At 42.9% G+C, this 22,773-nt stretch overlaps 1 protein-coding gene across 1 annotated transcript in view; it reads right to left on the minus strand.

Annotated features, from left to right (window-relative positions):
* Nucleotides 1–19,009, minus strand: part of LOC120046868 (endothelial PAS domain-containing protein 1-like) — a 95,004-nt gene extending 75,995 nt beyond the window's left edge. The window contains exon 1 of the mRNA XM_038992443.1: nucleotides 18,532–19,009. Within this exon, the coding sequence (XP_038848371.1) occupies nucleotides 18,532–18,557 (26 nt within the window). The 5' untranslated portion in view covers nucleotides 18,558–19,009. The remainder of the gene's footprint in view (nucleotides 1–18,531) is intronic.
* Between the last annotated feature and the right edge of the window lie 3,764 nt (nucleotides 19,010–22,773).

A 22,773-nucleotide genomic window follows, 5' to 3' on the forward strand; every position in this document is an offset into this window, starting at 1 on the left:
CCCATTTCCTGTTTTCTGGAAAGCGCGAGGTTGGACCTGGGATTGCCTTCTGAAAAGCTTTCGTTATAGGCGACTACTATCTCCGGCTTTGATTTTATTTGATACATGTGACAATATCATCGTAAAGTATGTTTTTTCAATATAGTTTTATTAGACTATTGAAATTTATTCGGGACGTTAGGCGTGTTGCGTTGTGTGCCTTTGTTCAGGAAGGAGAGCTTCGTGCCACTTGGCTAGTGCGCTTGCTAATTCAAGAGGGAAAAAGGACGTTCTAAATCCAAACAACGATTGTTCTTGACAAAGGACCTCTTGTACAACATTCTGATGGAAGATCAGCAAAAGTAGGACCCATTTTATGATGCTAATTCATATATCTGTCGAACTGTGTACTATTAGTTTTGCGCCCAGGTTTTGGGCACTCGCTCGCCATAACGTAAGCCTTATGTCGTAATGAAGTTATTTTTAGAATTCTAACACGGCGATTGCATTAAGAACTAGTGTATCTATCATTTCCTATACAACATGTATTTTTTAGTTATGTTTATGAATAGCTATTTGGTCAGAATATGTGTGTCAGAAAAAGTGTCAGAAAAATATCCGGACGTTGTGGGAAAAAGTAGCTACGTTAGCACAATGTATAACCACTGATTTCAGCTCTAAATATGCACATTTTCGAACAAAACATAAGTGTATGTATAACCTGATGTTATAGGACTGTCATCTGATGAAGCATATCAAGGTTAGTCAAAAATTATATATCTTTTGCTGGTTTGTTACGATCGCTAACTTTTGCTGCTGGGAAATGGCTTGTGTTTCTGGCTATTGTGGTAAGCTAATATAACGCTATATTGTGTTTTCGCTGTAAAACACTTAATAAATCGGAAATATTGGCTTGAATCACAAGATGCCTGTCTTTCATTTGCTGTACACTATGTATTTTTCAGAAATGTTTTATGATGAGTATTTAGGTATTTGACGTTGGTGTCTGTAATTATTCTGTCTGCTTTCGGTGCAATTTCTGATTGTAGCTGCAATGTAAACTATGATTTATACCTGAAATATGCACATTTTTCGAACAAAACATAGATTTATTGAATAACATGTTATAAGACTCATCTGATGAAGTTGTTTGTTGGTTAGTTTGGTTGGTTCTTGGTTAGTTAGGTTGGCTTTGTGCATGCTACCTGTGCTGTGAAAAATGTCTGTCCTTTTTTGTATTTGGTGGTGAGCTAACATAAATATACGTGCTGTTTTCGCTGTAAAACATTTTAAAAATCGGACATGTTGGCTGGATTCACAAGATGTGTACCTTTCATTTGCTGTATTGGACTTGTTAATGTGTGAAAGTTAAATATTTCAAAAAAATATATTTTGAATTTCGCGCCCTGCACTTGAAGTGGCTGTTGTCATATTGATCCCGACTTAGGGCTTGCAGCCAGAAGAAGTTAAGGAGAAGTATATCTTTAAATCTGTGAATAACACAGATTATTTCTGTGATTTGATGTGGCTCTGTGCAAATTCACGGGGTGTTTTGGAGGCAAAGCCAAATGTAAACTGAGGTTTTTGGATATAAATATGAACTTGATCGAACAAAACATACATGTATTGTGTAACATGTTGTCCCGGGAGTGTCATCTGGTGAAGAATATCAAAGGTTAGTGATTAATTTTATCAATATTTCTGCTTTTTGTGACTCCTCTCTTTGGTTGGAAAATCGCTGTATGCTTTCTGTGACTAGTTGCTGACCTAACATAATGATATCTTCTCCTTTTGCCGAAAAGCTTTTTTGAAATGGGACACTGTGGTTGGATTAACGAGAATTCTATCTTTAAAATGGTGTCTAATACTTCTATGTTTGAGAAAATTGAATTATGAGATCATTCCCATAGATAGTCAGTTTTACGGGGGTATGTTTGGCAGCATGAGTGAAGGATGCTTTGTTGTGAAATAGGAAGCTGATTCTAGATTACATTTTGGATTGGAGATGCTTAACGTGAGTCTGGAAGGAGAGTTTACAGTCTAACTAGACACCTAGGTATTTGTAGTTGTCCACATATTCTAAGTCAGAACCGTCCAGAGTAGCGATACTGGGCGGGTGTGCAGATGTGGGCAGCGATCGGCTGAAGAGCATGCATTTAGTTTTACTTGCATGTAAGAGCAGCTGGAGGCAATGGAAGGAAAGTTGTATGGCATTGAAGCTCGTCTGGCGGTTAGTTAACACAGTGTCCAAAGAAGGGCCAGAAGTATACAGAACGGTGTCGTCTGCGTAGAGTTGGATCTGAGAATCACCAGCAGCGAGAGCGACATCATTGATGTATACAGAGAAGAGAGTCGGCCCTAGGATTGAACCATGTGGCACCCCCATAGAGACTGCCAGAGGTCCAGACAACAGGCCCTCCGATTTGACACACTGAACTCTATCTGAGAAGTAGTTGGTGAACCAGGCGAGGCAGTCATTTGAGAAACTAAGGCAGTTGAGTCTGCAGATAAGAATGAGGTGATTGACAGAGTCGAAAGCCTATGCCAGGTCGATGAAGACAGCTGCAGAGTACTCTCTCTTATCGATGGCAGTTATGATATCGTTTAGGACCTTGAGCGTGGCTGAGGTGCACCCATGACCAGCTCGGAAACCAGATTTGCTTTCGAAGACCTTAGAAAGGCAGGGTAGGATAGAAATAGGTCTGTAGCAGTTTGGGTCTAGAGTGTCTTCCCCTTTGAAGAGAGGGATGACCGTGGCAGCTTTCCAATCTTTGGGAATCTCAGACGATACGAAAGAGAGGTTGAACAGGATAGTAATAGGGGTTGCAACAATTTCGGCGGATAATTTTAGAAAGAGAGGGTCCAGATTGTCTAGCCCGGCTGATTTGTAGGGTCCAGATTTTGCAGCTCTTTCAGAACATCAGCTATCTGGACATGGGTGAAAGAGAAATGGAGGAGGCTTGGGCAAGTTGCTGTGAGGGGTGCAGGGCTGTTGACCGGGGTAGGGGTAGCCAGGTGGAAAGCATGGCCAGCCGTAGAAAAATGCTTATTGAAATATTCAATTATCGCGGATCTATCGGTGGTGACAGTGTTTCCTAGCCTCAGTGCAGTGGGCAGCTGGGAGGAGGTGCTGTTATTCTCCATGGACTTTACAGGGTCCCAGAACTTTTTGGAGTTTGTGCTACAGGATGCAAATTTCAGTTTGAAAAAGCTAGCCTTTGCTTTCCTAACTGCCTGTGTATATTGGTTCCTGACTTCCCTGAAAATGTGCATATCGCAGGGGCTATTCGAAGCTAATGCAGTACGCCACAGGATGTTTTTGTGCTGGTCAAGGGCAGTCAGGTCTGAAGTGAACCAGGGGCTATATCTGTTCCTTGTTCAAATATTTTTTAATGGGGCATGCTTATTTAAGATGGTGAGGAAAGCACTTTTAAAGAATAACCAGTATCCTCTACTGACGGAATGAGGTCAATGTCCTTCCAGGATACCCAGGCCAGGTCGATTAGAAAGGCCTGCTTGCTGAAGTGATTTAGGGAGCGTTTGACAGTGATGAGCGGTTTGACAGTGATGAGCGGTGTATGTCCCCATTGTATGTTACACAGAGTCACCGACTGAAAGGGAAGGTACAGTTATGAATATAACTACTGTTCCCAGAAGGAGGAAACCAGGCATAACATATTTTGGCCCCACGCCGTTAGGGTGTTTGGACTTGCTGAAGAGCGGTACTGAATTGATGAAATTATCCATTGGCCCATTGGGCATGATTTCAGTTTTCAGGTAATTATTATTGGTCATTTACTCCACATAGTATGTTATACCTCGTTCCCTCCTTCAGGGAACAGTAGTTATATTCATAACTGTACATTTTCACTGAGAGATTTATTTTGGTCTTGGCAAAGGTCAAATTCAAAATTATCTTCAAGTTCTGCCGGGACTTTGATGAATGGCAGGAAATCACTCAAAGGGTGGCAAGACTGATCTGAGGTGGATTTGGACTGAGTGGTGGCACCCCTTTACTGTTTTCCAGACCAGGTCTTGTTCTGTTTCCTCTATCAGTGAACAGTACTGTGGTGTTCTGAAGAGGTGGTGCTTGGGTCCACGCCAGGGTAAGGAGCTCAGACGTCCAAGTCTTTCACCACAATAGGGTCCCATATGTGCCAACATTAACAGAAACACCCCCCCCCTCTACCCCTCTCCCCACCCCTACACTCCTGCTTCCTCCCTCTCTTGTCCTATTTGTCAGAAAATACATCACCATTAAGCTGGTTTCCACAGAGACCGCCTCAGATGGAACGGTGTCACGGAGGCCATGTTCTAAAAATGGGCTGTGGCAAGCAGACATAGTCCTTTCCTGTGTTGTATCCCATCGGCCAAAGGAAGATGACGGAGCAGGCTTCCCTCTGGATGGATTTTACAGTAGTATGATGTTATCTTGCTTCATTACATATCAATAGCATACTCGTATCTTGCTTCATTACATACCTTGTCCTACTATCTGTATTTTTTGCCCCTCAAACAGACATTTTTTTTTTCCAAAGTCATCATTTTCTTATCTATGGTTGGGAGCGAGCTATCAATTAGAAACCTTGCCATGGCCATGCACTCTGACCTCTTTCGGACAATTCAAAGGGGATTTCAACTGGAGGCAATGGAAATGTGTAGTGAAGGGCTGCTGTGGGTCATTATCATATCGAGGTATTTTTATACTAGCCCGTGTCATGTTAAATTATCCCAGAGGTCTGGCCTCATTAACCCTGGTCATGTGATTTAACCAGTGTCCACTACTCACTATCTGGCTACTATCAGTGTGTGTCTGCATGCATTTGTGTGTGTGTGTGTGTGTGTGCACAGCTAGTGGTGCCACTGTTTGATATTCTGGCCTATTGTTACTGCTCAGTCCCAGTGGAAGATCCAGGATATGAAACAATAGAGTCCCAGCACTGTCCGGGCACTGAGCCTCCCAATGTACTCAACGACCCCTCCCACTCACAACCAGGAGACAGTAGCCAATACAGACAGATCCATCCACCGAAGAGTTCAGTTCAAACGGTCTAAACCCCAATCATCAGACGACCCTTAAACCCAACTACCCAACAGTCCATCAAGTCTACAGTCTGAACCGCAGTTGGTCAATATGTCAACCAAGTTGACAGTGAGCCCCGCTTCAACCCTGACATCCACGGCTGGCCAACTGGCCACTACTTATAATCCCCAAGAGTCTATCAGGTCTGCAACAGGCTCATGTTGCACTCTAGCGGTCAAGTGGCATAATAAACTAATGTCAAAAATGCTGTAAAGGCTTGCTTTCTGGTTATTTGGTTAAAAAAAAGGGAGAGTTTTGACAGTGATCATCAAGCTTCAACGGTCTGGCCACCAAGTCTAGTCTACCACTAAGCTGCTACGCTGCTAGAGATGTCCTTCAAGTTGGTTGGTGTGTCTATAAGAGCATGTTTCTGTGAGTTGACAAGAGAGAACGAGAGAGAATAACAGAAGAAGAAAAACATCTAGATGAAGAGAGAAACTCAACAGCTTGTTCAGGTTGAAACATGGAAACCGCTGGCTGTGGTTTCCTCATTCTTTGTCTCCTGAAATCCATCTGTACATCAACGTTATCTACATTAGCCCCAACGACAGAAAGTATGAGGAGGGACAAGGCAGAGATTATAGGGCCTTAAAATGACTTTCTTTCGAGGTACCATGTCAATACAGACCCCTATTACTAAACCACACATCTCTTTCATCTCTTTGAGCAGCAGGAAAAACAGGATTGGTTTTTGACTTTCAGGGTCAGAACAGGCTAGTAATAGTAATCTTAGATGTCATGTAAACAAAATTCAAGGTTAGCACTGAAGTGGAATAGTAGGCCTATACTGTAGTGTGTCGTCTGTGGGTTGTACCTATAGTAAAGGTACGGTGAGGCCTCCAGCATCTGAAATCAGCATCTGAAATCTTACTTATTACTGCACAAAGTAGCAAAATGTTTTGCAACAGAAAACGAAAAAACAAACGTTTGTTGTTGGACAAGTTCATGTAGTCCCCATGTTGGCCCATTTTCTTCCATTTGGTGAACACGACACAGGTTGCCAGCCTCTCCAAAGTTCAAGTGCATCTGCTAAACCTTTCAGATATGTTGAAGAATCACACTATTTTGCAGGAGAGTGAAACATGTCAACATGTCAAGTTGAAATGCCAACTATCTGGTTTTGACAAATGAACAACACGGCTCTTGATGGTACCTCTCGATCACATGATTAAAACAGAAGGACTCGAGGACAACTGCTGCCAATTCCAGCAGGCTAAGCCAACTGCCAACTAGAGATCCTATCTTTATTGTATCTGTATTAATGTGTCAGGTGTCAACCTTCCCAAAGAGGTAACCTTTCACCCAGAGATCAAGGACTACAGAGAACGAGCTACGGACAGTATATCATTAGGTCACACAGACACACACACAAACAACTGGGATGTTTGTTAGCCAAAGGTTACCTCAATGAAACAAATATACTGACATAATATCAATAAATAACAGGCTTTTAGATACCACTTTGAATACACATTCAAATGCAAACCCTCAACCCTACGCACTACACAAACACACACACACACACACGCACACAAACAAACACGTCAGGCTTTTGACTCAGCTGTTCAGCTGCAATCAGGTGTACTCGCTGTGACCAACAGCAGTGTCACAAAATGCCTTGTGACATCTTGAAAGGTCGGCTGTCCTGCATCGCATGAACCTCCTTAAAATAAGCTGTGTGCCTCTGCTGCCATCCCAGTCCTCTGCTGGCTGGAATCCCCTGGATCGAACCCCTGTCCTTGACCAGGGCCGCATGCACACACTCTCTCTCTCTCTCTCTCTAGGACCACACAAGCAATATCCCCAGCTAGCACATAACGTTCTGAGAATCATATGTATCTTAGAGCTTGTTGAATATGTGGTTGTCCTATGGTTATTTTGCATACAAAGTTCTGGGAATGATGCAGGATACCCAGCTAGCACATGACATTCTGTTTCCTCATGGTGTTTTCAGAACCTTCAGAGAACGTTAAGAAACAAAGTTCTTCTGTGGGAATTTCAGTATTCAGCATGACATTTTCAATAGGTTTCCTCATGGTTCTAGTCAAAGTCATGTTCTCAAAACATTAAGAAAACTTTCCATAAAAACCACAAGAAAACATTATTAATGTTCACAGAACGTTCTAAGAATGTTATTTAAAAACATATACAGTACATTTTGCTTTCAGCGTCAACAAAACTCTCATCTTGTTAAGTGTGTTCAGGTGTTTTGGCCACACCCACTAATTGGTCACACCTGATCTTAATGAGTGCTTGTTTCCTTCGAAATGGGGTCTGTTTGAATAGACTATAATTAACAGCTTTGTATGAGCTAAAAAAGCATGGAACGCTAGCTCCATGCCACCTCCTGGTGGCGCAGGTGTCAAATTCCATGGGTAGAGAGCAGGTTTGAATCTCACTGGCTCTGCGCCACAATAAAAAATAAATGTGTTTGCATGATTAATGCCTACGAAAATTTATTTCCATGTGTCCTATCTATGCTTGGCATTCAAAACAGTTAACCTAAGCTAACAGTTAACCAGTGTTATTAAAAGACTTATTGAAACATGTTCCCAGAATGTTATTTAATAATTGAACCTTCAAATAACCCAGTGTTTCCCAAACTCGGTTCTGGGAACCCCAAGAGGTGCATGTTTTGGTTTTTGCCCCAGCTCTACACAGCTGATTCAAATAATCAACTCATCATCAAACTTGGACTATTTTAATCAGCTGTGTAGTGCTAGGGCAAAAAACAAAACGTGTACCTCTTGGGGTCCCTAGGACCGTTCTCAGTACATTAATAATATCTCCCAGTAAATCTTTCAGGGAACTATAGTAAAACGTTCTCAGAACCTCCCTGCAACCTAAAAATGTATGTTCCCAGAAAAGGCGAAATTTCACTTCCGTTCTCAGAACGTTTTTTTAAAAATGCTGTTTTCCCGGTCAGAACCAGTGGGAAACCAAAAACGTACATCAATTTCCAAGGAACTAGCTGGGTCATCAGAATGTTGAATGCACAGACAGACACAGTATTAAAAGTCATCATCATTACTGGATACAGTTTTCTTTGGGGGGAAAAGTGTTGAACTGATTTAATCTGGTTTTAATTGCTCTAACTGTGTATCACTTGACAATTCACGAGAAGCCTACCTAACCTCGCTTAACAGGCTTATGAAGACACATGACTGTTCAACGATACTGTGAGAATTATGTCGAGGAAAACACATATAGGAAAACAGTGGACTTTTTCTGCCAGATTACGATCCAACAGTCCAATGACAGAGCTGCCTTTGATATCATCTGCTGTTTTATTTACACATATTCACCCCTAGCTTAGCATTTACCTGATTTAGCACCAGGCGAAGCGATGCAGAGTTCTCCATTCCCACACATTCCTGTAACATGAGTTAGTCTGAATAGATCTGCACCTCAGCACTGTGGATCTCCGTGCAGCCCATCTAGTCAGCCAGTGATTCTCAATTCACTTTCCCTGCTAGCGTGCATCTGTCGTAAACCTGCACAAGAACTGCAGGAAGCTGGTAAAAAGAGAATGATGGTTCATGTACTGAGGCTTGATCGTTCTATAGACTGTGTAGATATGGGATGAAGATCTTTAGCATGTTCAACATCTTTCCCTTTAAGTTTTTAGTGTGAGACAAGGACAGGCCGTACGAATCAGGAAAGGAAAAAGCAGCATGCATTCTGATGTGTTCAGGGGATGAGTTCAGGGCCCGTTGGCAGAGAATGCATACCTGACATTCTGCTCTGTACATCAGCTGACATTAACGCTGACGGTAGTTAAACTCCAAGGTATGACAGGTCATAAGGCCGCCAGGCCCCGGGTACATTGTTAAGGAGGATTAAAAAGGCCTAAACAAGTCTGACATATTGAGATGAAGAGTTTAGTGTGATACAAGAGTTTGATATACAGATGTAGGATCCTAATTTGAGCCAGTTTGCTACAGCAGGAAAATGTGAATTGTTATGTGGATTATAATTCATAGACATTTTTGTAGGGGTTGGTTACTTTTTCGTGAGAGAAAATCAAGTCTGAAATTTCAAAGTGGAAATTATACATTTTTCACACGGGAAAATCAAGTCTGAAATTTCAAAGTGGAAATTACAAACTTCAGAAGCCTTTTTAAACTTCAAATACACTACAAGTTGCAGGAAAGTTCTCCTGCAACCGGGTAATCAAATTAAGACCCTACACCTGTAGGCATGTTGCACTGCTGCTACATTCATAAGATTGTATTGGACCAGTAGGAAAGTTTCCAAATGAGGAACAGTCTGGTTGACACATTGTCCGTTGCTGAACGTCTAGGCAGCAGATGCACTTGGAAGTAGCAATATCGATAGCCAGTTTCCCTTCTATCCTTAGGGTCATTTTTTTCCATCAAAAGTGACTTTCAATGTTATGTACATCACAGAGCATATACTTTTTGGTACCCCCAAGGTCAACACACACTTCAGGGAGGTGTGTAGGGTCACAGTCAAGGTCGAACACATGATGGTAGTCAGAAAGGTGAATGTTTGTGAGAGCATAAAGCCTATAGCCTGAAGCTGTAGTCTATAACTAGGATGTTGGCCTTTATTTCCCACCTTTTTAAACCAAAACCTGCATCAAAAAACGTCCCCATTGCCACTGTGAGTGACAGCCTACCTTACAATAATGAGGCTCCACTTTTTCCTGTTTTTATTTTATTTATTTTTTATCTCACCTTTATTTAACCAGGTAGGCCAGTTGAGAACAAGTTCTCATTTACAACTGCGCCCTGGCCAAGATAAAGCAAAGCAGTGCGACAAAAACAACAACACAGAGTTACACATGGGATAAACAAACGTATAGTCAATAACACAATAGAAAAATCTGTATACAGTGCAAATGAAGTAAGGAGGTAAGGCAATAAATAGGCCATAGTGGTGAAGTAATTACAATTTAGCAATTAACACTGGAGTGATAGATCTGCAGATGAGGATGTGCAATTAGAAATACTGGTGTGCAAAAGAGCAGAAAAACAAAAACAAATATGGGGATGAGGTAGGTAGTTGGATGGGCTATTTACAGATGGGCTGTGTACAGCTGCAGCGATCGGTAAACTGCTCTGACAGCTGATGCTTAAAGTTAGTGAGGGAAATATAGGTCTCCAACTTCAGTGATTTTTTTTGCAATTCGTCCCAGTCATTGGAAGAAGAGAACTGGAAGGAAAGGTGGCCAAAGGAGGTGTTGGCTTTGCAGATGATTAACATGTCAGTCAAAGACAATGCTCAAACCTACCGAACGCTCCAACCTACTAGGATTTTCTGACATGGGAATTAATCTTTCCACAAGTCTCCTCTTCTGTCAGAGGGTTATTGTCAAAACAAACAGAGCAATGCTTAGGAAACACAGAAGTTAAAGTCCATCCCAGAATTGCCCTGAAGGACCAACAAGGTGAGTAGGGTGATAGAGAACCATATGGATAGATACAAGCCACTACAGGGACGTTACTGGGACGTTACTGGGACGCTACAGGGACGCTACAGGAACGCTACCGGAACGTTACAAGGAAGTTACAACGCTGCAGGGACGTTGCAGGGACACTACAGGAACGCTACAGGGACGCTACAGGGAAGTTACAGGGACTCTACAGGGACTCTACAGGGACACTACAGGGACTCTACAGGGACATTCTAGGTATGTTCGTCCAAAAATAGGCACATCTGTATTTAATCAAAATACAATGTACTTTCCATAAAGTTGGTTTGACCAGACCATAGGCCTCCTTCGGAAATGCAAACACACACACAGACAAGGACACACACACACACACACACAAACACACACATATACACACACATACCTTCCTTGCTTACAGTCTGTCTTCCTTTAGTGGCGTCTTGCTAAACACAAACAGCGAACAATACGGCCCGGGCTAATCTCTGATCCTAATCTCTGATCTTCTGATCCAGCCGCCAGCCCAGCTCAGTGCAGCCCAACGAGCTGTTCTCAATCAGGGGAAGGTAGATGGACGAGATGGCTGATGCATCTGATACACTCACTGAAAGGCATGATGGGATTACGCCCAGCCCGTTCCGATTAGGGCCTGCACCCCACTCCCCCCTCCCCCTACCTCTTCAAGTTCATAACCTGATGCAACACACATTTTTCTCTCATGCCACTTCAACATCTTAATGAGACTGTCAACATCTTAGTAACTTCCACTAGCATAGCCTTATAAAGCCTGCAATCTGGACCAAGGAGTTGCCCATTCTATCTGACTACCATCTGTTATACAATAGTCTGTCATAAGGGCCCAAGACGTAGAAACCTTATGAATCATAGCTTCAAAGACATAGGGGCAATGGTGGATATATACAGCCGTACTAATATCTCCGGTGAAATGGGGGAGACTGTTGGGAATGTGCCTGGGACTGAGGGCTGGGTTGGGGCCAGCTGACATGAGGAAAGGCATTACCGTAAGGCTGGCTGGAGAAAGAGGAAGCTTGGTGTCTGCATAGCAGGAAGGACCAGGGGACAGTATTCTTAAGGAGGTCTACAACAACACCCTGCAGAGGCAGAGAAGGAGTTGAAGAGAAAGAGAGAGAGAGAGAGACCAAGAGGGGCAAAGAAAGTGAGAGACAGAGAGAGAGAGACTGCGATTCTGAGAGATTCTGTCAGACTTGTGCACTGACAGTAAATCTAAGTAAGACAAAAATAATGGTGTTCTAAAAAAGGACCAGTCGCCAGGACCAGAAATACAAATTCCATCTAGACACTGTTGCCCTAGAGCACACAAAAAACTATACATACCTCGGCCTAAATATCAGCGCCACAGGTAACTTCCACAAAGCTGTGAATGAGCTGAACAAGGCAAGAAGGGCCTTCTATGCCATCAAAAGGAACATACAATTCAACATACCAATTAGGATCTGGCTAAAAATACTTGAATCAGTTATAGAACCCATTGCCCTTTATGGTTGGGAGGTCTGGGGTCCTCTCACCAACCAATAATTCACAAAATGGACAAACACCAAAAATATCCTCCCTGTACAACGTAAAACACCAAATATGCATGCAGAGCAGAACTAGGCCGATACCCGCTAATTATAAAAATCCAGAAATAAGCTGTTAAATTCTACAACCACCTAAAAGGAAGCAATTCCCAAACCTTCCATAACAAAACCATCACCTACAGATAGATTAACCTGGAGAAGAGTCCCCTAAGCAAGCTGGTCCTGGGGCTCTGTTCACAAACACAAACACACCCCACAGAGCCCCAGGACAGCAACACAATTAAACCCAACCAAATTATGAGAAAACACATTGGAAAGAATTAACAAAAAAACTAGAATGCTATTTGGTTCTAAACAGAGAGTACACAGTGGCAGAATACCTGACCACTGTGACTGACCCAAACTTAAGGAAAGCTTTGACTATGTACAGACTCAGTGAGCATAGCCTTGCAGTGAGCATAGCCTTGCTATTGAGAAAGGTCGCCATAGGCAGACCTGGCTGTCAAGAGAAGACAGGCTGTGTGCACACTGCCTACAAAATGAGGTGGAAACTGATTTACACATCCTAACCTACTGCCAAATGTATGACCATATTAGAGACACACATTTCCCTCAGATTACACAGATCCACAAAGAATGCAAAAACAAACCCAATTTTTTTAACTCTAATTTCTACTGGCTGAAATACCACAGTGTGCCATCATAGCAGCAGGATTTGTGACCTGTTGCCACAAGAAAAGGACAACCATTGAGGAAACAAACAGCATTGTAAATACACCCATATTTATTTTAGTTTATATTCCCTTTCGTACTTTAACTATTTGCACATCGGTACAACACTGTATATAGACAAAATATGACATTTGAAATGTCTTCATTCTTTTGGAACTTCTGTGAGGGTAATGTTTACTGTTAATTCATTTTTACTGTTTATTTCACTTTTGTTTATTATCTGCGTTACTTGCTTTGGCAATGTTAACATATGTTTCCCATGCCAATAAAGCCCTTATATTGAATTAAAATTGAATTGAGAGAGAGAGACAGAGGGGCAAAGAGAGTGAGAGAGAGAGAGACAGAGAGACAGAGAGAAAAAGAGAGAGACAGAGAGGAGGAAAGAGAGGTTCCCAAACCATAACAAGGATTGTGCCTCTCCCCCCTGCTGTTTCTCCAAAGGGGCTGGGAGTTCAGAAGCCATAACAAGGATTGTGCCTCTCCCCCCTGCTGTTTCTCCAGAGGGGCTGGGAGTTCAGAAACCATAACAAGGATTGTGCCTCTCCCCCCTGCTGTTTCTCCAGAGGGGCTGGGAGTTCAGAAACCATAACAAGGATTGTGCCTCTCCCCCCTGCTGTTTCTCCAGAGGGGCTGGGAGTTCAGAAACCATAACAAGGATTGTGCCTCTCCCCCCTGCTGTTTCTCCAGAGGGGCTGGGAGTTCAGAAACCATAACAAGGATTGTGCCTCTCCCCCCTGCTGTTTCTCCAGAGGGGCTGGGAGTTCAGAAACCATAACAAGGATTGTGCCTCTCCCCCCTGCTGTTTCTCCAGAGGGGCTGGGAGTTCAGAAACCATAACAAGGATTGTGCCTCTCCCCCCTGCTGTTTCTCCAGAGGGGTTGGGAGTTCAGAAACCATAACAAGGATTGTGCCTCTCCCCCCTGCTGTTTCTCCAGAGGGGCTGGGAGTTCAGAAACCATAACAAGGATTGTGCCTCTCCCCCCTGCTGTTTCTCCAGAGGGGCTGGGAGTTCAGAAACCATAACAAGGATTGTGCCTCTCCCCCCTGCTGTTTCTCCAGAGGGGCTGGGAGTTCAGAAACCATAACAAGGATTGTGCCTCTCCCCCCTGCTGTTTCTCCAGAGGGGCTGGGAGTTCAGAAACCATAACAAGGATTGTGCCTCTCCCCCCTGCTGTTTCTCCAGAGGGGTTGGGAGTTCAGAAACCATAACAAGGATTGTGCCTCTCCCCCCTGCTGTTTCTCCAGAGGGGCTGGGAGTTCAGAAACCATAACAAGGATTGTGCCTCTCCCCCCTGCTGTTTCTCCAGAGGGGTTGGGAGTTCAGAAGCCATAACAAGGATTGTGCCTCTCCCCCATGCTGTTTCTCCAGAGGGGTTGGGAGTTCAGAAACCATAACAAGGATTGTGCCTCTCCCCCCTGCTGTTTCTCCAGAGGGGTTGGGAGTTCAGAAACCACAACAAGGATTGTGCCTCTCCCCCCTGCTGTTTCTCCAGAGGGGTTGGGGCTGGGAGTTCAGAAGCCTGCGTTCATGGATCCTCCTGAGAACTTGTCACAATAAACGACATACTTCAGTTTTAAGACATCATACCGCTGGGAAAGACTGTTTCCCTCTCTGTCTCTTTAAAACCCTCAAAACCTCACACAGTGGTCTTACACAAAGGCAGTTTTTGTACTACTGGCATGCCATTTAAAGCTCCAGCAAATTTGACATTTCAGCCATTTAGCAAATGTTCTCATCTAGAGTGACTTAAAAGAGCAATTAGGATTAATTTCCTTGCTCAAGGGCACATCAACATATTTTTCAACAAGTCAGCTCGGGGATTCAATCCAGCAACCTTTTGGTTACTGGCCCAATGCTCTTAGCTGCTAGTCTACTTGCCACCCAAATGACTGTGAGAGAGAAACTAAACTGTGACCTTACTCAGGGAAGTGGCTCATTATCTGGAAGAGTATAAGGCCTGTACTTTGCCTGAACTTTTGTGTGCGTGTGCGTGTGCGTGTGCGTGTGTGTGTGCGTGCGTGCGTGCGTGCGCGCGCGCATGAGTGTGTAAAGTTAGGCATTAGGGGCAGCAGGTAGCCTAGTGGTTAGAGCGTTGGACTAGTAACTGAAAGGTTGCAAGATCAAATCCCTGAGCTAACAAGGTAAAAATATGTTGTTCTTCCCCTGAACGAGGCAGTTAACCCACTGTTCATAGGCTGTTATTGAAAATAAGAATTTGTTCTGACTTGCCTAGTTAAATAAAAAAACATTTGAGTGCTGAGTCCCCTAGGGGTACTTACCTGGCACATCATATATAACACTGCTTGGCCCTCTCTCAGCTCTCTTCTTGTTTCTCTGTTCACTGCCAGTCAGCCATCTACTCAATGTCAAGTCATATTCAATACTGCCTATCCCTCACACTCATGGAAGGAACTAAACCACTACAATTCCCCATTTGCTCCACTGAAAAGGATCCACGAACTATCGAGGTAAAACAGCCACAGACCTTCCAGAGGTGTGGGACCACCTACTGTCTCTCAGTGTGAATTTGGTTTGTCTCTCTAAATCCCATGGCAACCTGTAATCATGGCCTAAAGGAGAAATGTTGAGCAGGGTAAGTCAGTGTTTGGGTAATATTTGGATAGCGCTGTGGCAAGACGTTGGGCATGGTGCCAGCTCTTTCCCCACAGGCCAGTGGGCTGAATGGATGAGTTGACAGGGGCTCTGGCCAGAGCTGGGCTTTCCTTCTCCCCACAGGCCAGTGGGCTGAATGGATGAGTTGACAGGGGCTCTGGCCAGAGCTGGGCTTTCCTTCTCCCCACAGGCCAGTGGGCTGAATGGATGAGTTGACAGGGGCTCTGGCCAGAGCAGGGCTTTCCTTCTCCCTAACAGGCCAATGGGCTGAATGGATGAGTTGACAGGGGCTCTGGCCAGATCAGGGCTTTTCTTCTCCCTAACAGGCCAATGGCTCTTTTAGAGGACCCAGCACAGAACAGGCCACAGAGAGAGCGAGAGTAGAGAGCACCCCATAATAAAGGTGACGTAACCTCACCAAAGCCACAAACCAAAACAGACCGGCACAAAGTGGCTGGTGTAGAAAGCCAGAATGCTTTATAATACAGTACACAATGATAGCTATGAAAATAAACATTTTGAATAGATAGATCTTTTGCTTGATAAATGAATGAGGGAAGAAAGTAGATGCTTGCAGTACATTTGTCACGCTGCTTGTAAAGTGTTATTGTACAGGCATATGAGAACAGTAAGTAAATAAACACATCAAACAATCCTGTGGTGGATCCTCTCACAATAACACATGGTCCATAAAACTAAGTATGCAATATCACTGCTCAAATAAACATTGCTGTGCAAGCCAGGCCAGAAGCAATGATTCACCCCATTGACAGTGCAATAAAGGCTAGACATTTCAGCTTGCAACAACTGGCAAGGCTTAACACACACACACACACAGTTCCTAGGCCGTCATTGTAAATAAGAATTTGTTCTTAACTGACTTGCCTAGTTAAATAAAGGTTAAAAAAATAATAGTATACTCTAAGATGACCACCATGTCTCCTGTGTTGTATAAGTTATGGCTAACGGGAACTCCTTCTCTGTGTTGTATAAGTTATGGCTAACGGGAACTCCTTCTCTGTGTTGTATAAGTTATGGCTAACGGGAACTCCTTCTCTGTGTTGTATAAGTTATGGCTAACGGGAACTCCTTCTCTGTGTTGTATAAGTTATGGCTAACGGGAACTCCTTCTCTGTGTTGTATAAGTTATGGCTAACGGGAACTCCTTCTCTGTGTTGTATAAGTTATGGCTAACGGGAACTCCTTCTCTGTGTTGTATAAGTTATGGCTAACGGGAACTCCTTCTCTGTGTTGTATAAGTTATGGCTAACGGGAACTCCTTCTCTGTGTTGTATAAGTTATGGCTAACGGGAACTCCTTCTCTGTGTTGTATAAATTATGGCTAACGGGAACTCCTTCTCTGTGTTGTATAAGTTATGGCTAACGGGAACTCCTTCTCTGTGTTGTATAAGTTATGGCTAACGGGAACTCCTATGGCTAACGGGAACTCCTTCTCTGTGTTGTATAAGTGTGTGTTTGAGAAAGCAGACAGAGAGGCGCTCGTCTCATCACTAGACTCTCACAGTGCTCTCCTTAGGGGGCTATGGTGTCTCCATCTAACCATATTACTGAAAGAGCACCCAATACAGATAACACTACAAAACTAAGGGACACACAAATCCACTGTCTTCTACTAGGGAGCCAGACGCGATATCAAGGAGTTAAGAATTCAAAGATTTTAAATATATTTTTGAAGACACTGAGCTGTGGGCAGAGAAAACTGACGCTGGTGAACAATTATCCAGTTTCCAGTGCCACAGGCTGAGGTACAGTATGCTGTGAGAAGGGCTCTACTGTAAACCTCAGAACTACAGGCTCACCATCAGGCAACACTCAATACACACTATATAGTAGTGTGTGGTAATCTTTGTGGTTCAAGGAATGTTTTTGTCCGTTCTCTTCATATGAAGAGGTCACAAAGGTTAATATTTAGTTTTGCTCTGAGGTCTGAGATTAAAGTCAAGGTTACAGGTGTTCTGTGTTTCTATGAATCTTCTGAAACCCTCGTATAGATGACGAAACTCTCCGCTTACCGGTTCACCACTCGAGGGACTGTATAGACTGTATATTTATTATTGGTTGAGTATTTGAGACGTTCTGTTAAGCAGATAATGTGTGATATGTCTGTTTAACAGTTGCCATTTCCAACCCTTCATGAGCTTCATGAGCCCTACACACTTAACACACTCTAAAATAAAAGAGGTCACAGAAACAGTGTCTGTTTCATTTGATGATGGAGAAAGGTGCAGCATGCAAAGAAATTTGCATAAATGTTTATTTAACTTCACAGCCAGAACAACAGATCTTTTACCCTCGGTAAATCTTTTCAGCACTGACATTTTTCTTGTGATTGTGAAAAGACATGTTTTATCTTTTTTACCAAGTAGCATATGTTTAATACCATTATCATGATCAATTATGTCTACAACATAGGCTAATAGCCTGCAATATAAACAAAAAGTGAGGTCCTTAAATAAAAAACAAATGTTTTAATGTTAAATCAATCAACAGCATTTTTAGACCTTGCCTAATTGATCATGCAGGCTTTAAATAATGGAATCTACACCATGATGGTCAATGCGATATGAAAAATGGGTGATGGTTACTATTATATTCTTCTATTTAATTTCATGTAAAAAAAGAGTTGCAGAAGATGGATAATGCTACATATTCACCACATCTAAAATTACCCCCACAAACCGTGACACCGTTTATGACTACTACGTTTGCACTGTAGTGAACTAGACAGCAGCGCTTCAAAATGGTCAAGCAGCGCTTCAAAATGGTCAAGCAGAGCTTCAAAATGGTCAAGCAGCGCTTCAAAATGGTCAAGCAGCGCTTCAAAATGGTCAAGCAGAGCTTCAAAATGGTCAAGCAGCGCTTCAAAATGGTCAAGCAGCGCTTCAAAATGGTCAAGTAGCGTGCCTGTAGGCTACCACGTAACGCACAGTGCGCTTTTATTATAGCGCAACAGGTGTCCGTTCTGCGAATTTTCTGCGAAATGTCACTCATAGATCGCGAGGACAATAGTTTAATAGTCGTACCCTTTAACGTCTTGATTGTAGGTTTTACATTATACTTTCTAACAGTATGTATTAATATAAGAATAAATAAGCCAAACAGGAAATATTTCAAAAAACGACATTACCTTTTCTTGTCCTTATCGGCAGTCATGTTTTCTTTTGCAAAGTTTAGTAACAAATGGAATTTCCCCGAAAGTCCCGACTCCAGTCCACTTTCTCAACAATTTTAAAGCAACATAAGACGCCCCCAGTGAAACATGTTGAAAGTCAAATTGAGAAAATGAAATTGCTCTTTACGCACAGTCCATTTCATAAACAAGTTGTCCTTCAGAAGCAGTTGGCAGCTGTACAGTCTCAGAACACTGCCAAGGATTGTACAGCCTATTTATTCACCGATTAACTAAAGGTACAATACACAGGCTTTAGCCTACAAATACATTACAAGTTGGATAATGTCGGGTCTGCTGTCAAAGTTTCCTTAGTCTGCTCAAACTTCTATCCCGTTCCACCGTACTCTCTCTCTTACCCTCAGCTGAACCGATGACAGTCGCTCAGTCAATCTGACCACAGTGATTGGTGAAAATGCTGTGTAGAACCGCCTTAAATAACCCAACCCCCTACACTGAGTGTTTCGCTGTTTTATACTGTCACTGGTAGGTCTACACCTTTGAGTCGACTTGCCCTGTACATTCTGTTGTGTAGGTACATGTCAGTGATGAACTTATTGGCCTTGTATTGTGCAGATAAGTATGTCAACCTCCGATCCTTTTATCTGTTCATGTGCTAGTATGGTGATGGAAACAGAAAAACACACGCCTGTCATTCATGCCAGCCAGTTGGGGCATTCAAAGTTCACACTAGTCTCTGCTGTCTTTAAATATGGTTCTACTAAAAAATCATTTTCTGAAGAAATAACTGTTTTAGTCTATGGCTGAGATAACATTGCTTGTTTACCCATTCCGAAATGTTGAGGAAGATGTTTATTTTTTATTTTTATTTTGACATTTCAGATGTGATATACATACAGTCTTGTCCATAACTACTGACACTTTGATGAGCAAAAAATACTGTAAAATACACTGCTCAAAAAAAATAAAGGGAACACTTAAACAACACAATGTAACTCCAAGTCAATCACACTTCTGTGAAATCAAACTGTCCACTTAGGAAGCAACACTGATTGACAATAAATTTCACATGTTGTTGTGCAAATGGAATAGACAAAAGGTGGAAATTATAGGCAATTAGCAAGACACCCCCAATAAAGGAGTGATTCTGCAGGTGGTGACCACAGACCACTTCTCAGTTCCTATGCTTCCTGGCTTATGTTTTGGTCAGCTCGTTTTGGTCAGACTGCTACCTCCGCCTTTGAGCAGGAGGAGCACTGCCAGAGCCCCGCAAAATGACCTCCAGCAGACACGTGCACATTTGTGGCCTGCTGGAGGTCATTTTGCGGGGCTCTGGCAGTGCTCCTCCTGCTCAAAGGCGGAGGTAGCGGTCCTGCTGCTGGGTTGTTGCCCTCCTACGGCCTCCTCCACGTCTCCTGATGTACTGGCCTGTCTCCTGGTAGCGCCTCCATGCTCTGGACACTACGCTGACAGACACAGCAAACCTTCTTGCCACAGCTCGCATTGATGTGCCATCCTGGATGAGCTACACTACCTGAGCCACTTGTGTGGGTTGTAGACTCCGTCTCATGCTACCACTAGAGTGAGAGCACCGCCAGCATTCAAAAGTGACCAAAACATAAGCCAGGAAGCATAGGAACTGAGAAGTGGTCTGTGGTCACCACCTGCAGAATCACTCCTTTATTGGGTTTGTCTTGCTAATTGCCTATAATTTCCACCTTTTGTCTATTCCATTTGCACAACAACATGTGACATTTATTGTCAATCAGTGTTGCTTCCTAAGTGGACAGTTTGATTTCACAGAAGTGTGATTGACTTGGAGTTACATTGTGTTGTTTAAGTGTTCCCTTTATTTTTTTGAGCAGTGTATATTGTATGGGAGAGAGGAAGGAGAGAGAGAGTCAACAGACAGACAGAGGTGGGAGAGAGAAGGGAGAGAGAGGAGGGAGAGGGAGCGGGAGATGAGAGGAAGGGGAGGCAGGGAAAAAAGGAGGGAGAGAGAATGGAGGGGTAGAGGAGGGAGAGAGAGAGGGGGAGAGAGGAGGGCGAGGGAGAGAGAGCTGAGAGGAGTGGGAGGGAAAGTAGAAGGAAGAGAGAATGGGAGAAGGAGGGGGGAGAGGGAGAGGGGAGAGAGCGACAGAGAGGGGGGAGAGGGGAGAGAGCGACTGAGACCCTCCGTGGAGAGGGTTGAGGGGGGAGGGGTTGGAGGAGGTTGGGGAGAGGATGGGAGTGGGGGGTGGAAGGGGGAGAGGGTGGGAGATGGGGAGGGGGTGAAAGAGGGGAGGGAGAGAGACAGACATGAGATAAACAAGAAAAACATCAACCCTGTGACACTCATCTTTTCCCATCGACTGAAATGTATTGATAAAAACGTCAGCTGCTGTGACGTTTCAGCTTCCTTCAGGCTGTTAATGGGCTGCACAGGCATCTGATTGGTCAAAAGACCAAAGAGTGAAGAAAAGATCAGATTTGGGCTGCCTGTCTAAACAGCTTTGTGATTCAAATGATTCACCTCAAGGATTAAACAGGTAAACTGAAGGGTCACTGAGTTGAGGGCGGTAGGTAGCCTATCGGTTAAGAGTGTTGGGCCAGTAACCAAAAGGTCATTAGTTCTAATCACTGAGCTGACTAATGAAAAATATGTTGATAAATCTGTTGATAGGCCCTTGAGCAAGGAACTCAACCCTAATTACCACTATAAATTAATGTGGATAAGAGTGTCTGCTAAATGACGAAAATGTGTTGGGTCACTGTGACCCATAATAACTAATATATAAACTGCCATCCTTCTCAAACATATTTGATGAATATTGTAGAAAAAAGAAGGAAGGGAAGCGATGCTAGGATAACAACAGTAGATCAATGTAGATTTTTATTTATTTATTTCACCTTTATTTAACCAGGTAGGCAAGTTGAGAACAAGTTCTCATTTACAATTGCGACCTGGCCAAGATAAAATAAAAGATATTAGGTGCTGTTTGGTAAAGGAGTCTCAACTTACTGTTGAGAGTTAGAATAATAGAATACACAAGGTGCAACTTCAAAATTTGGTTTTGCATTACCAGTCACTCAATTAGCCAATTTTTAGATTGGTAAATTAGTCTAGCGGCAGCTATCAAAACTTGTAGTAAGCAACCAGGCTGAGGCCCATTGATCATCAGTTTTTCATATTAAAACTGCCAACATTTTTCTTCGCCCCATGGCAAAATGAGTAGAATTGCATGAAATTAACTTTACAACTTTGGATGTGGGTACGCAGACCCATGAACCACTGCGGCCTCTCATGAGGTGTTCCATTTTATTGTGGCCCCCACCCCCATCAAAGTTGCCCATCCCTGGTCTAAATATTCAGTTTCCATGACACTAGTGGGGAATGAAACATTTGCTTTGAAAGGGAAGTATACCCAAATGTGGCAACATCAGTCAATGATTAATGGCACATCGTGTTATCGTTTTAACCGTGCGTATCTCAGAGTACATTTCAACAGTGGTCACTTATGGACACTGGACAGTACTCTATATACACTCAACCCAATCTGGCAATGTAAACAGTGTTTCATAGAGAGCTGTTTTACCTTTATTTTAGCAGGGACCATTTTGAGACCAGGGTCTCTTTTGCATAAATATTGATTATCACTGAACAGAAATGAGCCCTAAAACAAGCAAATCCACTATTTGTTTTGACATCATTATATTTAATAAGTTCCAAAAACCAACAGTACACATTCACATCCTTTAGAATAAATTTGGCACACAGCAAAATGCTTACAATGACATACAATAATGAATGCCACACGACTTGAAAATAAAACAGTCAGGTGACAAACTGTACATAGAAAGCTTCACAATACAGAAACCAGAAATCCAATAATATTGTCCAGATTCCCAGACCCAGAATCAGTGTAGTCCTGGATTAAAAAGACATTCCAATAGATATTCTTAATTGAGCATGCTTTTATTACAGACACAGTCTCCATTAGGAAACACTACATGTACAGAGGTACATACAGTAATATAATGCATGTGACCCACTGCTGTGTCTTTTATTCTACTGTATGTAACAAACACATAATACTCCGCCAGAGGTACTTCTTCAACAATGTACATTGTACTCATTCATCTGCTTCACTGACTTTACAACAGACAAATGGGTTTCCTATGAGTTTTTCTCTTCCTTTTACAAACAGTTTAAAAAGTACACAATAAAAGAAGGACCATGGAAAGTTGGAGTTAAGGATT

The sequence above is a fragment of the Salvelinus namaycush genome, chromosome 4, assembly GCF_016432855.1.
Source record: "Salvelinus namaycush isolate Seneca chromosome 4, SaNama_1.0, whole genome shotgun sequence".
Taxonomy (NCBI): domain Eukaryota; kingdom Metazoa; phylum Chordata; class Actinopteri; order Salmoniformes; family Salmonidae; genus Salvelinus; species Salvelinus namaycush.